Source organism: Centruroides sculpturatus, unplaced genomic scaffold (genome assembly GCF_000671375.1).
Source record: "Centruroides sculpturatus isolate CEXI.00-Female unplaced genomic scaffold, Cexi_2.0 scaffold1754, whole genome shotgun sequence".
Classification (NCBI taxonomy): Eukaryota; Metazoa; Arthropoda; class Arachnida; order Scorpiones; family Buthidae; genus Centruroides; species Centruroides sculpturatus.
The window spans coordinates 119,653-133,235 of NW_019385945.1; the positions used below are offsets into that span (position 1 = coordinate 119,653).

Sequence of the window (13,583 nt, forward strand, 5' to 3'; positions counted from 1 at the left end):
AGGCCCATAGTGTAACGTGCCATTGCTGAGTAACTTTCCTTCTTAACTGAGTAGTTATAAGAAGGCAAGCTGCGGGCAGTTTCGGAATTAAAAGTGATAAAAATGTCGGCACAATGGATAATTTATAGTAAAAAGTTTTACTATAAATTAATTATCCAAGGGATATAAACCTCTATACCCTGATGTGTTTTTTATAACTATTTCTGCTCTGTGTGCACTAAGAGGGCCCATAATAGGTTCGGCTAGGTCCACAATGGGACAGCAGGGTGGTGAGGTCCGACATATCCGGACAGATCATGCATTATGTAAGAAACTTCAAACTATGATTCAACGTTGGATCAGCGCTCCCACAAGGTAGCACTGGTAGCACTGGTAGCAATCGGGGCTAAGTTGGCCTTGAAAACAAGGAATATTCCTTGTTATCGCGGCCAAGTTTTGGATCAAAATGAGACGAAGTTGCCTGGGACAACGGGCAAATATCGTTCATTAGTTTCTTGTATATTTGCAGAATAGGCTAGAAGTCAGGAATTTTATGTTGCTCGATGATAATGGAATTTGGGAACCATTTGGGGATTAGGAAAAGGGCAGTACAAACGAAAAAGGAGAACACGTGCCCCAATGTACGATGATGTGTTCCCCTTCAATTTTAATTTTAGATATTAGAAATGATTAAAATGCAAAAAACTGTGATAAATTTGATCAAGGCCGAGAAAGCAAAATTTCCTAGTCATTAAGACAACTCATTATAGAAACTATTCCTGGAAGAAAAACTGATAGAAGACCACCAGGAAAAAGAAGAATCAGGCGGTTTGATAACGTGAAAAAAAAATTAATTACTACTACTACTTTAAAATTATTCAAGACCAGGTAAAAATAGATTTTTATGGCATGAAATACCGCAATAATTAATATTCTGAGTGTAGAAGACACGATTGTCTGTAATATTTACTTCAAAGTCTTACAAACTTAAGGAACTTATTAGCACCAAATATCAAGCTTTAATTTGTCGACGATACTCTAATGATCATTCAAATTCTTTTTATATATATGTACAGTACTCGATACGTTTTGAAATTATTAAAAACGACGAATTAAAAAAAAAACATTTTAAGTAAATTTTGATTTAAATAATTTAAGTTTTTTTTATATAATTTAACAGACAATCAGTCGTCATCGTCCCAATCAATCAAATTAAACTCTAAATCAGTCTCTCTTCCGTCGTATCCTCTTTCTTGTAACTCGGTTGAAGTATATAAGCACGTTTGGCATAATGGGCATAGATCCTGCACGTATAACCATTTCCAAAGACATACGCCGTGATAATAATGATTACAAGATGTTATTCTCGCTTTCTTCATATCCTGGTAGCAAATAGCGCACACATCATCATAATTTCTTAATTGATCTCTTGTGGCTTCCGCCAACATGGTGATCTTTTTCATGGCTGCTTTTCTTTTCATTATGATGTTCCAACCGGCTTTGGCTTGTAACCAAATGTTGAAGTATGCGTGAAAACATATCATACAAGCTCTGATCGTACCTCCCGATTCGAACAGCAGCATCCAACCTCCGTTAAAGAAGAGAAAAATACTGAATAAGAATTCTATAGCGTTTCCTGCGGCTCTAATATAATAAACGTAAGTATCTAATTCCTCCCAAAGATCGGAACGATACGTATCTATCAAAGAGAGTAAATAGAGCATTAATGTGATAATTGCTTTAACCACTACCTCCACGCTAAAAATTGTCACAGTCAGTAGCCACGTAGAAATTGAATAATGGCTCCACAAGTAGATGACAAACCATACTGGGAAGCATACAAGTAACGTACATACGCACAAGGCACGGATATGTTTTCCCACTGAAGCATTCTTAGTTGCACTTAAAGACAACAGCACGGGATTAACCGTGCTGTGCACAAAATGTAGAAAGGCTGTAAACAACAGGCAGACATTATAGTACAATTTAATTAATCTTTTTTCGGGTTGAAGCGTGGTTAATCCAGTTTGCAACGCGAGAATTAGAAAAAGTATGGCGGACACGATACCGACGTTGCGATCTTCAATGTCTTCCACCCGCAGCAACATTTGAATGACTTTACACAGACGGCAACAAAAATATGACACCACACTTGTCATACCCAGCACAGCTATGATCGTATCGCATCCATCGGTAATCAGCTGTTTCCAAAAATCGTATAATTCAATCCATTCTTCATTCTTGGAGTTATGCATGAAAATCAATATGTGCCCAACGAGTCGCGTGGTCCAGAAGATTCTCAACACTTTAGGTATATGTAATCGTAACCAGTGATATTCTATCAGATTATAAATTCCATAATGCCTGATAACCGTCCGCCATTTTAGGATGCATTCACATATTTTCTCGTACATGAATTTGCTGTTGTTTATGAACTCGAGTACAACGTAACAACTCAAAACGGCGGCACACAGGAAAGAAAAGCAGCATAACAATGTAGCAGGAACCGCTAAATAGTAGAGAAAACTCGGGCCAAGGAAAGATATTCCTATTAAAATCCACGAAATATTTTTATCCAATTTTCTGCGTATCATGCAAAACACGAACATCAAAACGCACTGCAATACGAAATTGCTCACGGAATACTGCACAAAATAATTATATTTAGTGTTCAACATGTTCAATCCTTCGATTTCGTACATATAGCTGATATTCCTGACGTATGACCACAATACAAGTCCAAATGTAATCATCCACAAATAGACTAGGAGAAGCAGTTCTGCGCTGAAGAGTGATACACAAAAGGCTATCAGGAATACTGAAAAATAAATAAGAAAATATTTAAAAAAATGTACGTAGCATAGATAAAAATATATACTTTTTTTACATACGCAATTATTTAATAATTCTTTCCTCGGTCAAGGGAATGAGAGAGAAAGAGAGACAGACAGAGAGAGAGAGAGAGCAATCACCCATGCAAGAAGTTCAAGTTCAAGGACAAGAATAACTATTTCCTGTTTTACTTCTCAAAGTTCAGTAATGTTTTTGAACTCGAATAAATTTAGTTCGTTGTCTTAAGTATTCTGAGGTCTTCATAGGATATTTTTCTTTATAACTTAATATTTTTCTGCTTGTCCGTCTGTCACGTTCTACATCTCAAGAAGTTATTTCATTAATTAAAGGACGACTCGAACCAATTTCTAACACGTGGGAGCTCGTATAGAATACACACATTTTTTTCTATATAAGCTCTCACGTGTTTGATACATACATACGTACCGTATTTAGAACGTGAAGTGTATCTTTTTGTTTCGATTTTTATCTATTTTTTTTAACTGATAAGATACAAATATTGTTATTTTATATTGTGAAATGTGAATTTTTACATTTCTCCCTAGTTTAAACCGCCGTTTAAAGGCTTTAAACGTAACATTTTCTGCTGTATTGTTCGCGTTTTGTGTATGTTATCGCGTATAGCATTATCAACTTTGTTATTTTGCATGGAAAAAAAGGGAGAAAATTTTAAAATATTGTTGAAATTAATACTAAATATCTTGCTTCTTAAGATTTTTAAACATTTTTAACGAATTAAAAAGGAAATTTTTGAAGAAAAAGAAGAGTTTTCCGGCGGCTGTGCGCTATGTCGATTCGTTATAATAAATACTGTAAATCGCTCAGAAATTGCATGCAATTAAAAAATATTATCCTACTTTGTCAACAATTTATCAACTCTATTTATCAGCTAGAATTTAAATTACATATATATTAAAAGCGATATTAATCGCTTTTAAATTTCCACTTTTGTGTTATTTACGAATTACAGTTTTCAGATGAATGGCGACCCAATTTCCGGTCGATAAATCGAGGTAAAAGAATATAAAATATTTTAAAATTTTGTCATGTAATTTATAAAACGAAACACCAACTTAATACTAGAAAATGTATGAATTTTAAATATCTAAATGATTTGAATTTAGCACTAAGGAACAAAAAAGAACTAAGAGTTAAATGGTAAAATAGTGAGGTGTGTGGATTAATGTGTGAAGAGTTCCACCTGAACTGGAAGTGTGGCTAGGAGGGAAGAGATTCGACACTAATGACGACCTTCAAAACAACGTTAAGACCCAGCTCGAGTCACTGACTGCAACATTCTATGAAGAGGGGGTTTGCAAAGATCGTCCACAGATATGACAAATGCCTCAATCTTCTCGGTGATTACGTCGAAAAGTAACCACGTTTGTACTTAACTTTTGGTAATAAATTCATTTTTTTATTTACACTTGCCTTCGTTTTATGGATTATCGAGATTGGAAAAAAACCCGTATATTTTAAAGTGAACTATCGGCCGTTTGCGTGCACGCACACACTATACACACCTATCAAAACCAGCTCTGGACGATTCTAGGAATAGATTAAGTCGTAAATCGGGGTTTCACTACGTATACTTTAGAAATTATCAGTTTTCTTGTAGAAGTAAATTTCGTTATGTAGTTTGCCATAAATCCTTTACAGTAGACGTCGATTATCCGAAAGTCAATCATCCGAAACATCAACTATCCGAAAGAATTCCAGTCGGCAAATTTAAATTTTCGCCAGTGCTGTGGGCTACTCAAATATTTTACGTTTTTGATACTAAATTAACTTCTGAAGTATAGAGGAGAAGGTGGTATTATGGAACACTGCGGGTATTATGGAACCACCTTATTTCGAACTGATAATAAAGGCAAACTGTAGCGGAATGTAGCTGAACTGAACTAGGCAGACATCCATAGCAAGGGGAAAACCCGTTTTACTTCAGTTAAACGGTTGTCCGTATTTAATCAGCAAATTTGTTTTTTTTCAAAATTCGCAAGTTTTGAATGCTAAGTGAATTTAATTATTTTTAAAATATAAATCGTGTAGTTGTAGGTTCAATGGTGCATGTATTCCGTTCCAGAGACTTAGGGGTACATATTAATCTGTGTGATGTTCACGTTTTTTAAATTTTGGTCTTGACAGACATAAGTTAATTCAAGATGGCGATGCGTGAAATACGGACCCCATTGGTGCTTTTACAGTAATATGGAACTCAACTCCTCCGAACTTTCTATTTGCAAGCAGACATTCCTCCAGAGCAATTTGTGAAAAAGACAATAGGTAGAAAGCCAATTCTGTCCGAGAATATCGAAAAAGAGCTGCTGGAATATATATCGTTGACGGAGGTCATATTTTTCTGTTATAAAAGCATTTTTGCGATAAAATACATTGGAGTAAATAATTTTGTAATTATTTGACATTTTTTGTCCTTTCCTATTTGTTTTTGGCTACATTAAAGCATTTTTTTAAAAATATACAGTAAGGTTCCATATTACCACCCGATTTTCTCTAAGCCTACTTTCGGACTTTTTGTACAAAAGCCTTCAAAAACCATACTTATAATTACACTAGCGAAAAATCCAATTAGGAACATTTAGTTTACTAGTTATCGGTACTTTTCGCACAAAAACTGTGGGTGTAGTTATGATACCTTGTTTACAATTCACTAAAATGTAATTGGGGTTCCATAATACCACCTTCTCCTCTAATTTTATATTTTTTTAATATTTTTCAATATATTTATTTTGTTTGTACAAAATAAAAAAATAATTTTTAACGATACAATAGTCTTCGTTAGGCTTAACATCGACGAAAATTCAACGCGAAGCGACACGCAACGGAGAAAAATTTTAACATCGGATACGTTAAACTATTTTTTCGTACACAATCGGTTATCCGAAATAGATTTTTTCCGAACAACTCCAGTCCCCAATTGATTCGGATAATCGACGCTCTACTGTAATTGTAAAAGAAAAATCAAAGAAAGTTTATAACCTATTTGGCTCACCAGTTTTTTTAGGACTTCTTAATTTCTAAACTACACTATACCTTATACTATTTCATTCTTTTACTTTGCAGAATGTATACGTTTTAATTACATTTCGGACTGTTGTCTTCATCAGTTGGCTCTGATATTAAATCCACTTTCACATTAATACATTGACTTCAATCAATTAATAATAATAATAATAATTACATTTGACAACGAAGTATCGTTGCCAAAGTGTAATTATAGGATGTGTCAATGTAAAAGTGTATTTAATATCAAGGCCAACTGATGGAGGACAATAGTTCGAAATGTAGTTATGCTAAAAGGTTTACATTCTGGCAAACAGAAGAATGAAATACATGTAGTCAGGAGCGCCCGTACATTGGATGGGGTACGTGCCACCCTTTTTGTCTCGGTTGCGTCTTTTCCTAATCCCCGAGGGGACACTAAACAGTAAGTTCTATTCTATTCTTCAAATATAAAAGAAGCTAATGGACGATATTTGTCTATCGAACCGAGCAACTTCGTCGTTGTTTTCAAGGCCGAGTACAACCAGGCCATCTTGCAGGTCATCCCCCTTCTCATAGTCCGCGGGCACCGCCGATTGTAGTATAAGGAATTATGTATTTTAGAAGTCTAGTCTTGAAGAATAGTGAACCAGAATTTGCACATTTTATTCAGATTTAAAGGAAAAAAATCCTAGAAAAGGCTCCGTGAAAAGAATAATAACGAGTGTTTTAACCTGTAAAATCTAGCTATTTTTTATTTTGAGTCTTGAAAATCCTTTAAGGGCATTATGCTTTCCACATTGAACGAAACAAGACATGAATATAAATGGCGTAATGAAGACGATGTATCGTACATTCTATGGAATAATATGCTATAGAATTCTATAGTAAATAGCTATAATGTAAATGTTTAATCACCGAGAAAGAGACCATTCTTTGCGAAGGGGCAATTATAAAGATAAACGAGGCGAGGATTGTGATCACTGATCCCAGAAGCTATACGATAAAAATCACTCCAAGAACTACGGAACCATTTTATACGGAATCATTTATATATTTACAAATAATATATGCATCCAGTCTCAAAATTCAATTATTCTTCCACCAATTGTTCCGCTATATTTAACAAATATTAAACTTATTAACCAAACTCTCGACATAAATCTATTGGTTTGGTTGGAATAATATACACTATATACTATACTGCATTATTTATTGCTGTGTTTTTACGTTCAAGTCGAAGAACAGGTTAGAAATTATATTTTAGTTAGCGCGAAAGTAAACAAAAACTCAAGATTCGTACAGATAATAGCGGCCTTACATTTAAACCCCGCTGTTTTGACACACTAAGAACTCGAAAATCCGGATAACTCGACATTTTGATTGGTCTAATGTATTATTCTATTAGACAAGACATCATTAAATCGATATAATTAATAGACAACACATTAATTCGACCTACGTCCGACATATTTTAAAAGAAAAAGCAAGTTTTTCTGAGAATCTGCACTCGGTGCTTGTGAACTTAATACAGTTACTTTCTCCTTTGTCTTTTTTTTTTCCACCACACAAAAGCTGCAGTATATTAATCCTTTCAAAGGAGCTGTTTAGTTACAGTTCTGCCTGCAAGTACTTACAGTTCATTGCGTACAATAGCTGACTGTGTATAGCATGTACTTGAAGATGGCCTTAAGCAGTCTGGTATTAAGAATAATGGCATTCCACATACAACGGTAATGACATTTGTAAATAATGAGGAAAAAATTATACAGAACCTATGAGAAAACGCACGAGGATCTTCGTCTTGAAGAAACAGAAGAAAGCTTCAACGATTGAAGAAAATTTACCTTTTACTTTTCCGGCTGTTATATATATATAAGAGGAGGAAAGTATGGCGACCCGGCAAAAAGTAACCCCCCCCAGATTTTTACATTTTTGGAACTAGGACACTATGAAACGTCGAGAAATGCTAAAAAATTCGGGGATCTTTATCTGTATGTATGGATGTTAGTGTGTGTGGGGAGGGCACGTTTTGTTCACCCTGTTTGAAGATTAATAACTCCTGTGCTTTTTGTCGAATATTTCTGAAATTTTGCAGGGAGTTTTGTTTATTAAGGGGATTAATGCTAATAAAGTTTGGTGGTTAAAGGTCGAGGAGTGGAGAGATATAGAAATTCGTTTTGATAAGTTGCATTTGTCAATAAAATTTCCGCAGATGAATCAAATTTTCCTTTTATGTATTACAGTACAGTAATTTAGTGTATAAAAACGATCACCTTTATGGAAATTTTCATTGATTGCACCATTATTTTATAGGATACAAAGTCGAATAACACAAGAAACAGTACGGTCAACCTCCAAAATTCCCCAAAACCTCGCCGATTCCACGTTTAGCTTTTCCCTTTGAGGTGTCGTTTTATGGAGTTTCCACATGAAAAATAATACATGCGATTCTATATGTCAGTATTTAAAAAAAAGTAACTTTAAACCATTCCTTTCACTTGAAAGAATGTCAGCAACTACATAATTTTTTTACTCAATATTTTATAAAGGTAAATTTATTATTATTATTATTATTAGTTGTAATAATAAAAAAAAAAACACAGCTTATTCTTATTACCTGTAAGACGAAAAAGAATTTAGCTGTAATTTCAAGGTTATATATATAATTTTCCTTGGAAGAATATTAAAATGTTATCATATCATTCAAGGTAATCTCGTGCGTATATTATTCCAAAAAACAAGTGGTCCTTTACGATATTTAGTAACACACACGAACCCCGAAGGTTTCTTTAAACAATTTCAATTATTTTATTTTATATAAGACTGAATAATCTCCTTAAAACAAAGTAAATTGGACGATTTCAACAGTACAAGTAATGTTCGCATTAAGTGTGACGTTATCGGTTATATTATATAAAACAATAACGTACAAAATAATTTCCAATAGAATTATATAATAATTATTATTATACATTTTAAACCTTACAAATTATGCAACTATCATACAGTAATTGCGGGTAATAAATATACGTGTAGCTGTATATAATATAATAATTTAAGCCGATAAAATTAATTTAAATTGAGTATAAAATCTATAGAAATTCGCAATAAACCTTCAGATTTAATACACGTTTAAAATGTATAGCTGAATACACAACTATTGTATAAGTGTAATTACGCGTGCAACTATATAAATACTACTTTAAAGGCAGTGTCCTACAGCTATATATATATAAAAAGGTATATACATAAATAGTCTTGTATATGAATACACACAATATAAACATCTTTCCTTTCTTTTTGCTAATTTAAGTGTTTCTATTTTTAAGTCTCATTGAATAATTAGATATATGTATATAAAAAATTGATTAACTTTTATAGTGACACAAAAAACTGCTATATATATACATTAATAGTAAGTTTACAGTCTAATATTAATTGACATATATGAAAACGTGAAGGTAAATTGACCTATTTTGATATTTTCCGGGTGGAAAACAATAAGAAGTACTCGAGAAATGAGTTACGTAAACATTAGAACATCGTATAACGTTATTTTATCTTAATTAATCCCTATATAATTTTATATTAGGTTAGAAATTATATTTTAGTTAGCGCGAAAGTAAACAAAAACTCAAGATTCGTACAGATAATAGCGGCCTTACATTTAAACCCCGCTGTTTTGACACACTAAGAACTCGAAAATCCGGATAACTCGACATTTTGATTGGTCTAATGTATTATTCTATTAGACAAGACATCATTAAATCGATATAATTAATAGACAACACATTAATTCGACCTACGTCCGACATATTTTAAAAGAAAAAGCAAGTTTTTCTGAGAATCTGCACTCGGTGCTTGTGAACTTAATACAGTTACTTTCTCCTTTGTCTTTTTTTTTTTCACCCACANACAAGTGTTATATTTTTAAACAATAGAACGTCGGAAAGGATGTTGACTTTTTACAAACCAGTTTAAATTATTATAAATTAAATATATAAAACATCATTTTTAAAACTATAACAATTTAAATTTAGATTTTTAAAATAAAATTAAAAAAAAACAAATGAATACATATTCATAAATCGTCCTAGTTTATGTGTATTTATCATCACTACTTTGATGACAAACGAACCACTTAAATGCAATAGAAGAAAAAAAAGAAAAAATTACAATAAAATTCCTCAAAAATTACTTGAAATTAAATTTCTTCCTATTATTCTCTTTTGTTTTTAACTTTTTATATGATAGAGAGAACAATAGATTATTATTATTATTACTTTTAAAATTTCATTCAAGATACAATGCATTTAGTTGAATTTCACGTCTACAAATGAATGTATATAATTTTTATTAAGTATGAATAACGTCACAAAAAACTGGAATAAATGCAAGTAATTGTTTTTAATATATTCGTGTTACTTTATTGAATTTTAATATTGAATTATCAAGTGTTTGCACGTATGTCTTATTAGTGGAGTGATCTGTAGAATCTGGACTGCGTTCAAATTTATTGTATAATTATCGTTTATTACATTCCTCTATGTAAAAGTTCTAATTGGAGACTTAGGATTTGAACTATAAAATAATACAAAAAGTCTTAGAATTTCTATTATTCGTTTTCTATAACCTTCTATTTCTAGAGAAGATTGTTTTCTATTCGTACAAAGCATAGAAAACAATAACCTTCCCTATAGGTTAAGCATAAAAAGTAACCCCCAAATATATAAGAATACAAAACAACACCCAAAATATGGACTATTTTCATACACAGGATACACCCGTCAAAGTCAATAACCTTTGAAAGCCTTAACCTTAAAGATGTGCAAAAACTAATATATATTTAAGTACGTTTGTATGTCTATCAGTAAGTCCACACGTACTCGAATCACCTCTCTCTCTCTCTCTTCACTCACATAAACAGAAAAAAAGTATAAAAATATAATAAATAGAACCTTACCTTTTGCATATAAAATATACCACAAGAAGGACAGAGTATCCTTCTCGTGGTAATTTTCGTAACTCGTCACATGTTGGCAATTTCTATTAAGCACAGCATCCATAATAAACAAAGGTGGGATCCTCAGTACGATTTCCATAGAGAACCAGATACGTGATTTAAGCTCCATGTTACTTTGCATGATCCTGTAACATTCAACGTTACGTCTTGCCTGAATTAATTTTCCTTGAGAATCGTAACCGATTTAACGCCATCTGTCGAATCCTTACTTCTCTTTTTCGTCTTTTGCTGCTGCACTAGTATCATTTACTAGTCAGGAAGTAATACCTGAAAAACCGGATTCCATGCCCCTGGCATATTATTATTATAATACGAGTAATACGACGTCTTGTGTTATTTAATACAGTGAAGACTGTGTGTAACTTTTATCAATCGAAAGTATGCTTTGTACTGTATATATACCAGCATTTTCACGAATTAATTGTAAAATTTATAAGTGCTCATCAATGGCCGAGTGGTTAAAACCATTGAACACCTGTAAGATTCTGGTGTTCAACGGTTTCCTTGACGTTGGTAACACCTAAATAGAAGTCAGTTTCCCGTAGAAAGTCTTCACGGGGGCCATCCCCTTTTGGCAGATCGCCCACTTTTACTTGTTTACTTTTTAGTCGTGTAAATACTTTTGCTTTCTACTTATAAGTTGAATTGATTAGAGAAGTAACCTGATAGAAGTCTATTTAATCGGGACCCCTATACAGAGGGACTTTAATTTCTTATTCAGAAGTTATAGGGAAACTCATTATCATTAAACAATACGAATTACATAACTGATACTCAGAAAGACATTAGGATTGACTTCATTATCAATTGTTATCATCTATACACGTGAATAGACGGATAGGAAAATGCACAACTAATTTATAATTCCTCTCCTTTACTGGTTAATTGCAGTATTAACAAGGAAACTTACAATTCAAGGCTCGATCTCGTGTTAATATATATACTGTTTTTTAATTTATAATACTAAATTAATGTTTATTACTTTTATTATGACATTAGGACAATGGTTGTTCCTTAAATTACATTCTTTAATTCAAAGAACAGCGATTGTACATTGCGTGATCATTTACTGAATTTTTTGTTTTAGTTTAAAGCGAAAAATAAACTTTTATTCTTACATAATTGTGATTAATTATTCTTGGAATTCTTTTCATTAGAAAATACCATATAAAAATTCTTGGTATTTATTTTATGTATTCGCTCATATATAAATATCTAACGAAGTATATCCCCGCTTTTACCATAATAATTTAAATTATTGTACCCGGAAAATAGTATTTAATTTTTCACAGATTTAATGATGTACGAACTGAAAATAAAGGTTCGAATCCGGGTGAAGAACTCCGGAATTTTTTACAATCGGCAATTTCCGGATATATCGGGCCTCTCCTCTCATTGCGGACCACGAAGAGCGTTAAAGAAAAACCAAGGGGGTCTATGAGGAATTCGGAGGGCCCCACACACTCTTAAGGGAATACAATAACATATACTAATATGCAAACTAACAATATACGATTTATTCTCGTCTTTTTTACGGGTGAAGTTAGTTTGAATGGTCTTCGACAGGAATATCAGCTTACTTGGGATTGAATAATGGGAATTACCCTGTCAAAAGTCCGAGGTTTGTGGGTTACTCGATACTAATTTATGCTGCATTTGTCCTTTTCCTTTAAGAAATAATTTGTTTTACGTTATAAGCTATGCTAACGAATTCACTTATAGAAATAATTCATAATGACCTTAAATTTACCAGGAAAATTTTTAGAAAACACACTTCCGTATAAGGTATGCTGAATTTATATTAATGTTAAACATTCGTACAAATGCGAAAGTATATATATAATTTATTTATATAATCATAAAGGAAAAATTTATATAATATTTTCTTTATTTAATTTAATAGAAAATAAAAATATTCTTGGAGAGGAAGAGTAAACAATATAATAAATTCCATACATTTTATTGCATTGTGTTCATCATTTCAAACCAATCCATGTAACACGAATTTCCTAGTTAGAAGCGTTATCTATCATAATGCTTCTTACTAGCAATTTCATTGTTTCTAACAAACACACATATATATATTTTCTACTTATATATTTTATATACAATTGTTATATTGCAGCCCTATATAAAAAAAGATTTATATCTCTCTTTGTATATTATAAATAGTAAGAATTTCATTTAAATGTTTAAATAAAAATGGCTGCTTGCTATATCTCACACTGTTCAGAAGACACGTACAAAATAACGAATTTTATGTTAAAAAAACGCATGTGATTACTTTGCCACGTGAGTACTAACAGGACCTTTTATTCGGGTCTATCGTAGATTTAGACAGACCGGGTACGGCCGGGTTGCGAGGACGGAACCACCCCCAAAAATTTCATATACGAACCGGAAGTCACGTGATTTCAATTCAAAACGTAGAAGACCGACACGACTCTGTTGTTAAAGAAGAAGTATGATGTACAGGGGCAAGCCACTACTAATTTGAGGTGGAGAGCATATATATTTTAAATTACTGTATATAAATTAAAAATAAATTTTAAATAAAATGATTGTAATCTTTTAATTTTTGGAAATATATATTAAACGAGCAATTATTTATTGTGACCCGGGCCCCAGCCTACCGCTCTGGGAGACCGTGTCGACAAATCCTAAAAAATTTTATGGGGTATTTATGGATGTGTTGTGTGTCCGTGTGTATTGGGGGCAGGATTTC

The 13,583-nt window shown here is 32.5% G+C and overlaps 1 protein-coding gene across 2 annotated transcripts; it reads right to left on the reverse strand.

Annotated features, from left to right (window-relative positions):
* Positions 1 to 363: 363 nt before the first annotated feature.
* LOC111612736 (protein TRC8 homolog) lies at positions 364 to 11,127 on the reverse strand. Of its 2 annotated transcripts, XM_023353979.1 has the most exons (3): positions 11,068 to 11,127; positions 10,799 to 10,983; positions 364 to 2,797 (listed from the first exon to the last, which is right to left on the reverse strand). In XM_023353979.1, exons 2-3 carry the CDS (start codon positions 10,977 to 10,979, stop codon positions 1,164 to 1,166), a joined length of 1,815 nt encoding a protein of 604 aa, XP_023209747.1. In that variant the 5' UTR covers positions 10,980 to 10,983; positions 11,068 to 11,127; the 3' UTR covers positions 364 to 1,163. The 2 variants fall into 2 exon arrangements, with proteins under 2 accessions (XP_023209747.1, XP_023209746.1); XM_023353978.1 differs by having other exon boundaries at positions 10,799 to 11,120.
* Between the last annotated feature and the right edge of the window lie 2,456 nt (positions 11,128 to 13,583).